Here is a 15,377-nt window from a genome sequence, read left to right on the forward strand (position 1 = left end):
GATTTACACAATTACATCATTTCAGTGTATATTGTCACATTCTTTCACCAAACAGTTGAATTATTCAAAGACTAGCTTAGTTGTTGACTGTTGGTTTTTCAAATTGATGTGTGTATGCAAGGCTACATAAAAAATAAAGAAAAGTTCATAATTTTGACAATTTAGATTGAAAACAGAAGAACTAGAAAACGTTGGTTCTGAAGACAGCGATGATGAAGCAGAGAAAGACCCACAATCTACGAAGACTTTGGAATTAAATGAAAGCTGGCAGCAAATCAAAGACATTGCGTGTGAAATCCATGAACTTAATGAAACTGTAGAGTTACCTCAAGGTCAAATTCAAATGGTAGATGTTGAGATATTGCAGGACATTTCATGGGTGAGTAATGATACTTTCATCATGATGTCTTTAAGAAGTGATGAGATGCATGATTTCACTCAATGTGAACTGAATTATTGAATTGAATAAGTTGAATTATGGGATAGCTAGTTACAATTCAAGAACTCTAATTTCTCTCATTTTACATAAATATTCTTTGATAATGAAGTCAATTACGCGTAGAGTCAGTTACTGTTCAGACATAGTAATACACAATGCTCCTCCCAAAGTTTGTTGTTCTCCAATACATAATATCACACTAGGGCTGAACCCATAAGCTCGTGCAGCTATATGATTTCAATAAAGTGACAGTTCACTGTTTGCAGTAGATTGGTTTTTGGAAAAAGAAATTTTTAAAGTGCTCCTCTTTGTCACTGGTGTTGATATTCCCAAATGAAAAGATATCAATGCTTTTAAAATTATTTTCATTGTTTTCAGTTAATTTAGTAGTTCTATAAATTCATTGCTTGCAAATCTTGCTCAAAGTAAAAACTATCGGCCATGACGTACGATGACGCAACCAGAAGAATCATGGGGTTGCAATGACAGCGACTATGCCGTCAAGAATTTTATTCTTGTCATACTGCAGTGATGCAGGCATATCAGTAGCCGCTTGTGGCTGCCTTCAGTGGCCCACTGCATAAACTATTACTGATACAGGAGATACTTATTCATATATAAGTTTAAGCAGTGTCAATTATCAAATTTATTTTACATACTTTTACTGGAAAGAATAATTGTTAGTCATAACTCATGTGTGTGTGTGTGTCATTTGTGAATGAATCTTTTATTTCGCCTTTTTTCAGATTCTATCTGAGTTGAAGCTAGAATATCTGATACTTAGCAACCAGACAAGGTGCATCTTGGGATTGATTATACTTCAGCAGTTGCTGCACAGTACCATACCTCAGGATTTGTTACAAATAGCTCCTTTAGCAACATCATACAGCAACTTACTTTGTCGTCTACTCCAAGGTGTACCAAGGAATGTAGTATTTGATTTTCTCGACAGTGGAATCTTGTTAATGTTTTTGACAGGGAGTGTTTCGTCATCAGTACTGCAAGTAAGTAATGCAAGACATAGTCAATCTCTTGTTTTCCGCATTCCACAGGTTCATTATTCAAGTTTATTGTTAGAGGCTGCATAAAGCTGTCTCATTGTCAGTGTGAGTGTAAAATGTCTTGGTAGAAGAAAGGTTGTATGACATTATTTTGACTTAACCTCTTTGTTGCCTCCTCACACACAGAGTTCTTTTCCCAGTTAAGCTTTCTTTCTTTATTAAAAAAAACCCAATTGTTCAATGTGTCCAATGTATACCTCAATGTAACAGTGAATAAACATACTTTCCTTCAATTCTCTGAGATCTAATTGTCTCACTATATCACTCAAATCCACCCATTCAATGTAAAAGCCCATTAGTAGCAAAACTTTCATTATCCTAGTTTTTGTTTGTTCAACACAAACATCTCTTACATCTTTCTCACATGAAGGCAACATTATTTCTTCCAGGGTTATATTATCAAATGTGACTAGTGAATTCTAGTTGTTGTCATAATTTGTAGGTTTTCTGATATCAACAATGTAGTGAATTCATAAAGAAACATTTCATGGTACATTGGCAATAATTGTCAGTACACATATATAACAACGCTTAGCCTATTTCTCTTCATAACATTCTATCAAAGTCTATACAGTGTAAATTACAAAATCTTGCATTCATGAATAAAAGAACAATAGATGGAGAATTGATTTTGTTTTATTTTTTCTCTGAAGGCAAGGCTTTGATGTGATTTGATAAATGTATGTATGAGATGGGCAGCCATTATCATCTTTTACACACATTTGAAGATCACTTTACATGAAGTGAAATATCAAATTTAAAACTTGTTTCACATCATCTTTTCTTTTAGGTAGATGGCTCTGATGAGACGTGTGAAGTTATAGGCACTTACAAGTCATCGTATTACAATTTGATCAGTACCATACTGAGATATGTCTACAGAGTTTATAATTGGTCCATTCAATTAGATCAATTTATATTAAAGGTAAGTAACTATTCCTTTAATTTTTTGCTTTTTGCCCTTTTTTTGAAAATTTTGGATTTCACTGCCGTAAGACATCAGGTTTGTTGACTCATAAGCCAAAGTAATTGTGAGAGCATGTCCATGTTGATTTAGGTTTCCATGTTGTCTTATTGTCCAATAGAGTACTTTCAAAGTAGCGTACACATAATTTGTTATCGCATACATACACACATTACTGTGTTTCAACATTGTAATGTTTTACTAGCATGACATTTCACTGATGCCCTATGATCAATTTGTGTTCCTTGACATTTTCATCTGTTCCATAGCTACAAACTCATAGTTATGGATATAACCACAATACTGTCTACTTTTGCTGTCCAATAGATTACCTTCAAAGTAGCTTACACACAGTGTATTGTCACATATATACCTACACACATTACTGTGTTTCAACATAATTGTAATGTTTTACTAGAACTACTCCGTTACTAGATTCACATTTCACTGATGTCTAATGATCACTTTGTGTTCCTTGACATTTTCATCTGTTCTGTAGTTACAAACTTCCCTTCAAGAAGTCAATACAAATTTGAAGAGGACACAAGAGGTACGCCCAATCTTATCGACGGCAGCTGTTATACTGCAAGATTTGACAATGATTTCTGAGAATTCAGGAGATAAAGTGAACGAACCATTGAAAAGACATCATGAAAGTCTCAGCAAGGCATTGTTAATAGCTCTTCAATCTCTGAAGGTAAAACTGCTCTCGACCAACTCTATGCCAGAAGTATTGAAAGTAGCCACAGTAGCTGTCCAAGGAAGACTTTTTTGGAGTGGAGAAGTTTTAACTGAAGCAGAATGGAAGATCTTTGAACCTCTTGTCTCCCAGGTGATGACTTTGTTCAACAAACAAGATTCCATCATAAAGATGTTTTCTCTCCAATACTTGGAATTCCTAACTGTCATTTGCAAAGCATATAACATCTTCAAAGGCTTTTTAAGGAGTGATTTTCTGAAGATAGTTTGGCAGTTCATTATGAGCTTGCGTGAACATGAAGATGATTCAGCAAAGACGAAAATGCAGTTGAAGATTGTAGAGTCAGCCAAATCCGTACTCAAACACCTATCTAATGAAGATTTATCAAGACTGTTGCATACTGCATTGCAAAACATAGTGAGTGTCGTTATATGAAGTTTTGGTTCCTCCAGGCAGTCTTACTATTCAACTGAAGGCAAGAATGTTGTGAAAGTGTTAACCTTTGAGCGCCAAAGTCTCTTTTTGTCCCCTTTATTAAAAATAAATCCCAGTAAATTTTTCTTAGATTTTTGCCAAATTTTGAGAAAAAATTGTAGCAAATGAAATGTGATGTCCATTTGGTCCAAAATTATCAAAAAATTACAGAAAAATTCGTAAAAATTGGTAAATTTTGCACTAAAATTTTGGCGTGAGAAAATTACAGTGCACAAAGGGTTAATCTTGCAAAGACAAGTTGCTTGTAGTGCATGTGTGTTTGACTCATCACAATTTTATATCAACAGTCTCCCTGAGTCATCAAGTACAACTACTTTTGTCTGTATTAGAAATGAGAACCAAGGCTAGAAAAAGTTTTATCTTTGTATCTCTCCTAGGGAGTGAGAATTTCTGATACAGGTGATAATGAAGAAATCATCAAATCAAACACACTGCATTTATGCTTGACTCATTAATATTGAAGTCTACCTAACTAAAGACAGAAAAGTGATGTTGAATATCTAACAGGGAAGAAAAGATGATAATTAAGTCTTTGTACAGAAATGTTAAATGTTCGGGAAGGTTGTACATTGAGTGTGTGACAATGTAAGAATTCTGAATTTCATATTGCCATGACATCTACTTGGTGTTCAAGTTCATCAATTTATTTCATCAAAGTCATGGCATTCATCAAGCAATGATATCTCAGATGTCTTGCTGATGCTTTAACCCTTTGAGCGCCAAATTCTATTTTTGTCCCCTTTATAAAATAAACCCCATCCAATTTTTTCCCAGATTTTTGCCAAAATTTTGAGAGAAAACTGAAGCGAATGAATTAAAATGGCCACTTAGTCCAAAATTATCCAAAAAAATTTCATAAAAATTCATAAAAATTGGTAAAATGTTTCACTAAAATTTTGGTGGGAAAAAAATTACAGCGCTCAAAGGGTTAATAGTTTTCATGCAGGAATGAAATATTGTTGCATAGCACAATGCTCTTTACAGTCTCACTCTGTTTCAAGACTGCCGCACATCAACATTGATAGCTTATGAAACTACATGACACTTTGTAGCTCTGATTTCTTGTCCGTTTCTCACCTGTAGGAAAAATGTGAGAAAAACAGCCTTATGTCAGTAATGTGGACACTGACAATCATACTAGAAGCTCAATTACCCAGGTATAACTTCATTACAGTGACAGACATGATACCAAATGTAAGTTAATAATTTATTTATTTTCAATTAAAATCGATTATTACTCACTTCATTTAGATTTATGCAAAGTATGACATTCTTTTTTCAATTCTGTATGTAACACATCAAATCTGTGATTTTTTCAAAACACATTTTGATAGTTATAATAACAGAAATTAGAAATGGCAGCCATTCATTATGTACACATAAAAAAATCAAAATTGCACGTGAGGAACCCACGTGGTAGAGTTGATGCTAAGATCTTGACATTTCCCGGGAAATGTTAGAAGATAAAGTTTGACGTGATAGAGGGAGTGTGTTTAGTACCAGTATTCAGCTTGTCAACTCATTCTGTACACAAATAGACTGTTGTTGGTGACAAGTGAATTCTAGTACAGCCTACAATTCAAATGTAAACAATAATGCATTCTGCACATAAAGGTGCTGTGTTGCCCATTTGAACAGTGGATATTTCAACATGCTTTATGCTTTTAGGAGTAGAACAAACACCTGCTATTGACATACAACACAAAAGTTACTGCTGCCGGCCTTATAATCACACCATCCATCAATTGTAAAATACAAAGATGTTTCATTTCATTGATCTTTGTATCTCTGTCCTTATTATACTCAAAAGATCAGGTGAGGTTTTATCGTCATACTTCTATTAAACTTTTCAAATCTTACATATTATTTCTCAGCTCACAGTTGCCTTAGTAACAGTTATGGTAGACATCTGCGGTGAGGAAGAAGAGTTGACTGTGTCATTGTTGAAATTGTTGCAGTTATTTTTGGTTAAGGTAAATGACAATGAATATGTTCACATCACTTTACTCTTATCAACCCTTTTAGCTTAGCAGTGTGATTTACTGCAATGAACATTCCTCAAAAAACTACCAGGATCACATCAAAGTCATTCTAGGATTACGTTTTGTAGTAAAGAGAAAACTTTTGGGCTGTGTACTCTTTAAACTTACTGATATGTATAAATGAATAATATGGATATGATTTCATTTCAGAGATTGGTTGATTCTAAGATGGTCCTGCTTATTCTACATGGTTGTATATCAGTATCTCAGAGTGGCATGGTGGCAGATCAGAATCTGCCTGTTTTCAATGCATTATGTGATGTGTTAAATGCTATGTTGATACACGACACCAAGGTTGTATTGAATGCACTTCCAAGCTATACAACATGTATTTCCCATATCCTTTACATAACTTCCTGATATTATTTGCTGTACACTTCTCAACAATTAACACCAGGTACACAGTGTTAATCAATGCAGTCATTTCCATAATTTTTCAAGAAACATGTAAGAAGTATTTTCCTCAACAGACATATTGCCAAGCGTAATATGTACACATTTAAACTACTGTGAACTAGACAATTTTGATACAATAATAGTACTTGAATTAGTATGTAGATGTTCAAAGTCTTAATAGTGCTGTGCACATATTGGTTGTTCTGTCATAAAGGATCATGTGGTTTTCATAGAAAGCCAGTGCTGAACATAATGCATTCTCATTGGATGGCATGTGGTCCTTTTGTCAAACTGCAAGTGAAGTCAAGAGGGCAGAATGGTACAAGGTCAAGTTGAGAGTCTCAACGATGCTCACAGGCTTTACTATATGTTTATCAATTTATTTCACGAGGAACAAGATGACGTATAATGCACGTGATTCACTTTACTTGTCAAGGAAATTTATTTTTCATCACACACTTTGAAGTTTACTGTAATGGTAATGCTGCTAACAGGTTTTGCTTTGCACAGTTTTCCTCAATTGTTGATACAGCTACTATCATGGATCACACATCAATGCAGAGAATTAGATATCTCTGAGAGGAAAACTGCGACTAACACTGTTGAAAGATTTGGTGAATGTGTTCAAAAGGTGGAGAGGTAAATAGAAGTAGAGAAATTTCATCACATATCTTGAACTTTGTACTGCAGTCATTTTAAAGGCTTCATAATCACAAGAGTGCTCATGGAAGTTATGTCAAATAATATCGTTCTACATTTACTTGCAATACTTCATTGTAAATTTTTTGTGTAACAGTTCATGAAGTGGATGTACCACAAATGTTATTGGCTACATTGAAGTACTTAAATTTCAATCAGTTCAGAGTAAGTTTTCCATTGTTGTCACATTTGAAAATATTGGGTTTTAAAGTTTTGAAAATGTATCTATTTTCCAGGTTGATTAGCACCCTATCAACACACAAAGTTGAAGTATGCAAAGTAGCACCATATTTGGTAGCCGAATATGTTAATTTTGTGCAGAGGCTTGCAGTCTATCCACAGATTACGGTAAGTCTATGATTGACACAGAATACAATTGAGACCATCTCGTGTATGATGCATCTGCAAATGAATACAGATGAAATATCAATTTACCTAAAGTAAAATTGTGAAATGGAGGGACAATGTGGTGATTAATTTCATCAACCATCCCTGATTCTGTACACATGATGACAGAACCTCAGAGCCAGAGAGTGTAGGACAATGCAGTTCCTGCTTGAAACTGCACTCCATTTCCTGACTGCAGAGTGATTCAATATATTAAATTAATCCTCTTTTTCCAAAGTTTTATTTATGTCTTTGGTTTTTCTATGGAGCCTGGTACAAAGAGGATTAAATTTTGCAAATTTTAGAATTCCTTATATTTGTTAAGTGTAATGTGACTCCTATAAAAGCCTCACTCATATGGACTTCAGGACTTTTACAGAAGATTGTCTACAATTTATCTGTCAACAATTACATTATAACAGTATCTCAATAATGCCAAGTTGTCATTATAAAGAATGTTGGTAAACCAGGACATTTCCCTAGCAAATCAGCTGACTTTCAAATTTGGTTTGCAGATTCCCCAAGGTGTTTTCATGTGTTTGTTCTAAATTATGGCAAAACTACCACATAGAACTTTTCCCTAAAAAGATACTTTAAGCTGTGATCTTCTAGCTGAACTTCTGGTTCTGCCAGACTGGTATCAGACTGAACATATTTGATATAGACATCCATATCATATCTACATCAATTGATTGTGATCAAAATGGGAGCACAGTTTCATTGAGACCGTTATATTTCATCATCTTCACGCATGGACAATTCTATCAAAATGTCATCATCATAAGGCAATGGTTGAGAAATTGAAGAACAAACATAGAATCTCTTCAAAGTCTTATGAAGACAATGAAAGTATCAGCTGTGTGTGTCAGATAAACCACCCAGTATTCAAACGTTATACAATGGGAAAATTACTGCCATACAGCCATTAAGAATGCACAGTGTCTAGTCATCATCCTTACAAAGTAAAGAAAATTGTAAATTTTGAAACATCAAAATTTGTATATCGTTGTAATAATTAAAACTATTTTTCTTATTTATTCCACAGAGATCTTTAAGTCCAGGAATATACAGTTTATTGGATACATGTGATAGATACGGTGTTGGATGCATACAGGCAACAATGCCAGCTGGACTCAAGGAACATTTCAAGGCAGTATATGCAAATTATGACAAATATTACAAATTCAAAGGAAAAGTTTAGAGAACTATCTGAAGTGATTCACGGAATAAAATGAAATTGATACTTTCTGAATATCCAGTCAGTTTTGAAAGGGGGTCTAATTTCATTGTTTTTCTGTGAGCTTTGTTGCATACAGTGTTTAAGTTGTGACCCCATTATTTTCGTTCCAAAATCTGTCTTCAATCAACAATGAGGACTGAAGCTATTTGGCTTTGTAACTGTCAATCAATTTGGAGTCATATCATTGAACATAATAAAAACGGAATGAAAGGACTTTTGTGTTTGGCTATTCTGTCACATATTACAGAAAGGCTATGGCTTCTTAACCTGTCCACCCCTAATTCCCTGTGAACAGGTCAACAATCACAGTTCATAACAAAGGGTTTGGGCTAAACCATGGCAGTGAAAAGGTTGAACATTCAGAGAATACTAAACGAGCACTTATTGTGTCTATTTCAAATTTATCAATCGTGATTTGATTTCATTTTGTATTATAACAATGGTAAAAGGCTATAGAAATTTGCAGTGATAGTACTGGCTGTTTAACCCTTTCACCACGATGGTTTGTCCCAAACCAATTCTTATCAATGTTGATTGTGGACCTGTTTACAGGGACTTTGGGGTGAACAGGTTAGGAGGTTACCAAAGAGAACCATGGCAAGAAAACTAAAGTGAGCTGTGAGAACAACAGTAAATTTTATGGCTTGCTGCTGTTTGCAAAATATTTTTTGTCCATTCAGAAGACTGATGTGTTTGATAAGCTTTGTTATGACAGAGGAAAGTGGTAAAGTCTGCCTTTTGCAAATTCAACACATTTTCAATACCAATGTCACAAGAACATAAATCGCTGATCATGAATGGACCCCATAACTTCAATCAAATACCGCATGTCAAATCTTTGATCCTTGATCCTCCCAATCTATTATCGGCAACCCATCTTGATCACTTCTTTCAGTCAAGTTATTCCTGAGGTGTTGCATTAGATGATAATTAATCTTCCCTTACTGTTTACTAGATTGATCTTATTGGACAGGTGATACGTCTCTCAAAGTTCATTGTAAGCTTATTTGTTACCTCCTACTGATATACACATTTACATTTGTGAAATTTTTTATGATGTTTGAATATTTGTATCCATGTTTTGTTTCTATTTGGTGAAAAGATCATTCTCTCAGAAATTGCATTTCTAACACCAGTAGCTTGAAATTTGGTGTGTTACTTAGAGTGAACTTTTCAGACTTGTTCTCATAACATGATACCTGCATATTTGTAATGCAACTATTCAAGATTTTTGCTGAAAGTCTTAAAAACCTTGGTTAGAAGGTCTATTAAGAATACTTCTGTCAGATTTGTTTGGATATCAATGAAATTTTGTTTTGCTTTTGCTTTGGAAACTGCTTTATTATCATATGAGCAGCTATCAGTTTCACCGGGGAGACCATTTACACAAACGGAGCTTGAACCAGAGAAGGGGTGGATGTGCCCAAAATGAAAAGTAAAGACTCGGAGTAACTGTTTTTGCGTTATTTTTTTACTCTGTATCTGCTGGCAATCTTTATTTTTTCTGCCAATCTTGGCTGGATTTTATTTCAAAGGCCACCTCTCGAAATCTTCCACGCCCCCATCCCCGTCCCCCCCCCCCCCCCCAGGATATCAAAGGGTCCACTCCTGAGGCCGTACAACATTCCACCTATCAGTCACCTTATCTGCTCATTCATTTTTGTCCGAGTAAAATTTGAGTAACTTGAAGGGCTTTAAAATTAACAGCGCCCTCTCGACAGGTCAAAGGTTAGCTAGAGAAACCCGGTTTATATCCCTTTCCAAAGTTGTCCTCGGTAGTGTGTGCAGTGTTGTGAATATATCTGGTGAGTTGACGATTTTGATTTCGGCAAATTTCGCGCTAATTGAAAATTTTGAACCATGCAAGGGATCATCACTCACTCAACAATTTTAGATGTCATGTACTATTTAGCCAAACCTGAATATAATATGACGCAGTATCCCTCCATCTTCTGAACAAATAAGATCCCCTGCCAGCGTAATCTTAATGCCCTATTGGGATGCTGTTAGTCTGTACAGGACACAGTCGTTTGGAGAGCTATTCAGCGCTGGGACTATTCGCCCCATAGACGAGTGTACAGAAGCGAGAAATACCCCAAGTCTGGAAACAGAATGGCTATAAAAACCACGCCATGTCACATTCCGTGTCCGATTTCACTGTGAAAATTAGCAAGTTCATCTATCATGCAACCGTCGATCGTTCCCTATCATTCTAAAATTTCATACCTGATACTTTATCTGATTCAAAAACGCTCGTTTCGTGTGATTTTCGGCCGAATTCGACGGACACCTCGCCAAAACCTGGGAGTGAGCAACATTCCGGTCACCTCACAGTGGACGTTGGGCACCTCCACTTTACTGACGTTAGCGCCGCGTACCCATGAGGGGTGACTGGAAGGTCATCCCTTATGTTTTGGCGACGTGTCTTCTGAACTCGGCCGAAAATCACACGAAAATTCATACCAGATACTTCATCTGCTTACAAAATGCTCATTCCCTGTGATTTTCGGCCGAGTTTGAGAGACACCTGGTCAAAACATAAGCGTAAGCAACATTCCAGTCATCCCTCATGGGTAGGCAGCGCCAACGTCAGTAAAGTGGAGGTACCCAAGAGGTGACCGGAATGTTGCTCACCCCCAGGTTTTGGCGAGGTGTCCGTCGAATTCGGCCGAAAATCACACGAAACGAGCGTTTTTGAATAAGATAAAGTATCAGGTATGAAATTTTAGAATGCTAGGGAACGATCGACGGTTGCATGATAGATGAACTTGCTAATTTTCACAGTGAAATCGGACACGAAATGTGACATGGCGTGGTTTTTATAGCCGTTCTGTTTCCAGACTTGGGGTATTTCTCGCTTCTGTACACTCGTCTATGGGGCGAATAGTCCCAGCGCTGAATAGCTCTCCAAACGACTGTGGTACAGGACTATATGACATCTTCTCGTATATCGTTGATCATGTTCACTGGGGTAAGGGATTGAAAGCTAGCATAACACTTTGGGTCCGGAAGAAATTCAAACTGCAGTTTAATTTTAGTAAAATATATAATGTGTCCAATGATCCGGATGTCAATTGTGATGTAATCAATTTCACAAGTTCGCTGTACTTGTAGTAGTGTAGTCTGAAGTTTTGCCATGGATTATAGGTTAGAAGTAAGATAATTTTATTTCAACCAACAACTCAAGGTAAAATTTCAAGCTACAGTACTGCTGATAATAACTATGATGATGAGTATTTGAAGCAAGAACTATTTGATAATGCCACTGAAAGAAGGTGGTTACTGCTCTCTTTATTACGTGACTGGAGAGTAATTTAGAGCCGGCCGGATCTGTCAAAATTCATATTTTCAGAATATGTGAAATATATATTGATAAGAGTATTAAATAGCCCTCTGTGCTGTGCATATTGTCATGAAAATGTGAATTGGCAAGACGAAAGCATTTTGTCCAAATATAAAACAAATCAAGTGAAAACAAGATATGAACCTTTTTAAATTGCATGCACTGAGTGCAAAGACTAAGGGTCCAGAGATTTTGCATTAAAATAGGTCACTCCACACAACATTGTCTCAAAATCTTTGTACTCCAACCACCTTGTCCAAAGTACCAAAGTACTACTTTGTGAAATGGCATGGGACGGGGTGTATTGGTGCAACTTTGTTTTGGTGCAATGTTTCTTGCAATCAAGGACTGTTCATGAGTATAAGATCAGTTTGGTGGATATTAATTATCCTTGTTCACTGTAATTTTGATACAGCTAAGATGCAGATTTTTGTGAAGACCCTAACTGGGAAAACCATCACTCTTGAGGTTGAACCCTCTGATACCATAGAAAATGTCAAGGCAAAAATCCAGGACAAAGAAGGTAGGTAGTCTTATCACCTCAAACCCTTTTAAAGGCCCCACTCAATTATCAGATTTATCTAATATAAATATTAGTTACTTGATGAAATATTCAATGGAAAACAAAAGAATGACAAACTGTTAATGGGCTATTGAACGAGAACCTGGGATTGAGAAGGGCGCCTTTAACCAGAACGATTGTATGATCAAAGACCTAGCAAATATTCAGGCAATAATCCCTACCTCAGGTGGGCCATGGAACATGAGCTGATTTGCAATTAGTATATGGTGTGAATTCTACCTGAATTCAGTGTATGCCTCGCGTTTTAGTATAATTGTTACTACAATAAATCGATGTATGCATTTCTGGTACTAGTGACAGGGGTTTTCTGCAGTTTGAGACTGAATAAATTGAGTGCCTGGACACAAGCATTGTAAAGAGGTAGGGTATGTCATGTGTGTAGTTCTTTGCCATTACAGTGGAAGTCAAACAGATATTGAATACTGATAAATTTGGTATGACAAAGGGCATACCAAATGTTCCAACTGGGCAGTTCTGAAAGTACAATTCCCAAGTTTTCACTGGCTCTGAAATAGTTGTCATACTTTGGGGAGGCCTCATGGGGCAATGTTTGGGATGTTAGGAGTCACTATCAGAGGATGGTGAGTTTGAGACTGAAGCATGATGTGTGCCCTTTAGCAAGGTACTCTAATCATATCTGATGGCTTCATTTAGTTACGATCATGTGTTGGATGATGGATTTAAACAAGATAAAAGAAAATAAAGAATTGCACAAGGATTTCAACCATTTTCCTTGTTATTCTGAACATTTGGTGTCTTAGCAATGGTATATCACTGTACCGATGATGGTATGAGCCCTCATCAAATCATCAGGATGCACTAGTGAACTCAACATACTGAGATAACACAATACAGCTCCTCTTTATGGTATATCATATACTTATTGTATTTGATTTTGTGTACATTTACAAATAAAAGCCCTTTAAAACACATTTATAAGGCAAGTGTCACAGTATTTAGAAGTGAAACATGTCTGTTCCGCCTTCTGCTTTGTCCATACCAATGATGGTATTTGCTGCCCTCTTCTGCTGTGTCCATACTAATGATGGTATTTGCTGCCCTCTTCTGCTGTGTCCATACCAATGATGGTATTTGCTGCCCTCTTCTGCTGTGTCCATACTAATGATGGTATTTGCTGCCCTCTTCTGCTGTGTCCATACTAATGATGGTATTTGCTGCCCTCTTCTGCCGTGTCCATACCAGTGATGGTATTTGCTGCCCTCCGCTGCTGTGTCCAGACCAATGATTACCATTTGCTGTCCCCTCGTCTTCAAAGACTGTACCCTGTGTTTGTATTGTCAAGTTTGATTCAAACTCAAATGATATGTCCTGATAGAGAAATGATATGTTGTAATATTTGGAAAATGCATCATCAGCTTATCACCAACAAGACCCAAGTGTTGGAGGTATTTTTGTGTTGATAAGTAAGTAAGTTACTTGATATGATTATTTTCTTACAGGAATTCCACCAGATCAACAAAGATTGATCTTTGCAGGAAAACAATTAGAAGATGGACGCACTCTGTCAGACTACAATATACAGAAAGGTAAATATCCCTGAGAATTTACCATGGTGTTAATGTGGTTATTCCGCTGTAACAGATGTGAAATATGTAAGAGGCTTATAAATCAGTCAAACTTATAAGCTGCACCATGACACATGTTATAAAAACAGAAACATGGGTAATTCTCTGCTCTCAAGGAGCTTTCATGAGTGACAAGCTCAGAATGAGTCCAATTAATTTAACTTTTTATGTACAGTTACGATACAAGTTTGTTTACACTTTTTAATCCTCATTCTTCCAAGTTTTATTTATTTCTATGGTTTGTCAATAGAGCCTGGTAGAAAGAGGACTAAAGGAGATCTCCAGATATATTGAAACTCATTTTATTTCAAAGGCTATAACAAGTTCTCAGGATAATTCAGTTAAACTTTGATTTGTAATGATGTTTTAACTACATTGAATCGACTAGACTGCTTTACAGGTACTATGGTCGACTACATTTTGTCGTCTTTTTCAGAATCAACACTCCATCTTGTACTGCGTTTGCGTGGTGGGATTATTGAACCAAGTTTGAGAATGTTGGCTCAGAGATACAACTGTGATAAAATGATCTGTAGAAAGTAAGTCATCAAAAGTATGATTTAATTGGTAGCCGTCTAGTTCCGTGCATTAATTTGGTAGGGGGGTGCAGGTTTCCTTCATACTGACCATACTCACCTAGCTTTGAAGATCAACAGCCAGTAATGAGAAGTCATAGACCACCACCAGTGGTGCACTTTAACGTCTATAACACATTTTTTTGTTGAAAGAAATTTACAAAATTGCATGAACAGATGACAATTGAACAATAATCAATATGTGTTTAATTCAGACAAGGTTGAGAAGTTTAATATATTTGTAAAAACTTTCGCACTTTATCTTGCATGTGCATATCAGCTAATTTTCTGTCTTTGAACATTGTAGTTTTGTAAGTGTCTGACAATTTTCTGGAGAGATTGCCTGGTCTTCAGTTCATCAAGTGTTGACAATGATCAGGTTGAACAGTGTCTGCCAGGACTTCATAGTCGTGCCGCATGTTTGTCACCTAAGTCTACCTTCTGATCACCATTATCAAAAAGATGTGTGTAATTATGACAAAGTAGATATTACAGAGTCATTTTGCTTATCAGTATGATGTGCCAGACTGAAAAGTTCCATTGTACTCTCCAGCGCTACGCATACCTCTGACCTATGACCCAACATGGAGGTCATTGAGTACTGTAGTGCCCGTAACAGCTGAATCTTTAAGTGTATATGATGTGCAAGCTAAGAAATTACCCTGTTTCTTGTTACAGGTGCTATGCTCGTCTTCATCCACGTGCAACAAACTGCCGCAAGAAGAAATGTGGTCACACGAACAATCTTCGTCCAAAGAAGAAACTGAAGTAAATTCATGATATGGCATTTCATTTGTTGTGAATTTACAAATGTTGTAATCTAATAAAAAGATTTGACTGTAAAATTCCTGTCTCTCATTTTTGGTG

The 15,377-nt window shown here is 36.2% G+C and overlaps 2 protein-coding genes across 3 annotated transcripts in view; both read left to right on the forward strand.

Annotated features, from left to right (window-relative positions):
- LOC139116244 (unhealthy ribosome biogenesis protein 2 homolog) overlaps positions 1-8,636 on the forward strand; it is a 28,889-nt gene extending 20,253 nt beyond the window's left edge. For both annotated transcript variants that reach the window (XM_070678834.1, XM_070678835.1), the window contains exons 17-26: positions 166-379; positions 1,186-1,443; positions 2,291-2,425; positions 2,964-3,581; positions 4,743-4,853; positions 5,534-5,632; positions 5,852-6,037; positions 6,627-6,736; positions 7,033-7,144; positions 8,229-8,636. In XM_070678834.1, the coding sequence (XP_070534935.1) occupies positions 166-379; positions 1,186-1,443; positions 2,291-2,425; positions 2,964-3,581; positions 4,743-4,853; positions 5,534-5,632; positions 5,852-6,037; positions 6,627-6,736; positions 7,033-7,144; positions 8,229-8,384 (1,999 nt within the window). In that variant the 3' untranslated portion in view covers positions 8,385-8,636. The remainder of the gene's footprint in view (positions 1-165; positions 380-1,185; positions 1,444-2,290; positions 2,426-2,963; positions 3,582-4,742; positions 4,854-5,533; positions 5,633-5,851; positions 6,038-6,626; positions 6,737-7,032; positions 7,145-8,228) is intronic.
- Positions 8,637-10,127: 1,491 nt separating this feature from the next.
- On the forward strand, positions 10,128-15,355 carry LOC139116246 (ubiquitin-ribosomal protein eL40 fusion protein). The gene is made up of 5 exons (XM_070678836.1): positions 10,128-10,228; positions 12,182-12,289; positions 13,810-13,896; positions 14,372-14,474; positions 15,189-15,355. Exons 2-5 carry the CDS (start codon positions 12,187-12,189, stop codon positions 15,280-15,282), a joined length of 387 nt encoding a protein of 128 aa, XP_070534937.1. The 5' UTR covers positions 10,128-10,228; positions 12,182-12,186; the 3' UTR covers positions 15,283-15,355.
- The last annotated feature ends 22 nt before the right edge of the window (positions 15,356-15,377 follow it).

The sequence above is a fragment of the Ptychodera flava genome, chromosome 17 (genome assembly GCF_041260155.1).
Source record: "Ptychodera flava strain L36383 chromosome 17, AS_Pfla_20210202, whole genome shotgun sequence".
Taxonomy (NCBI): Eukaryota; Metazoa; Hemichordata; class Enteropneusta; family Ptychoderidae; genus Ptychodera; species Ptychodera flava.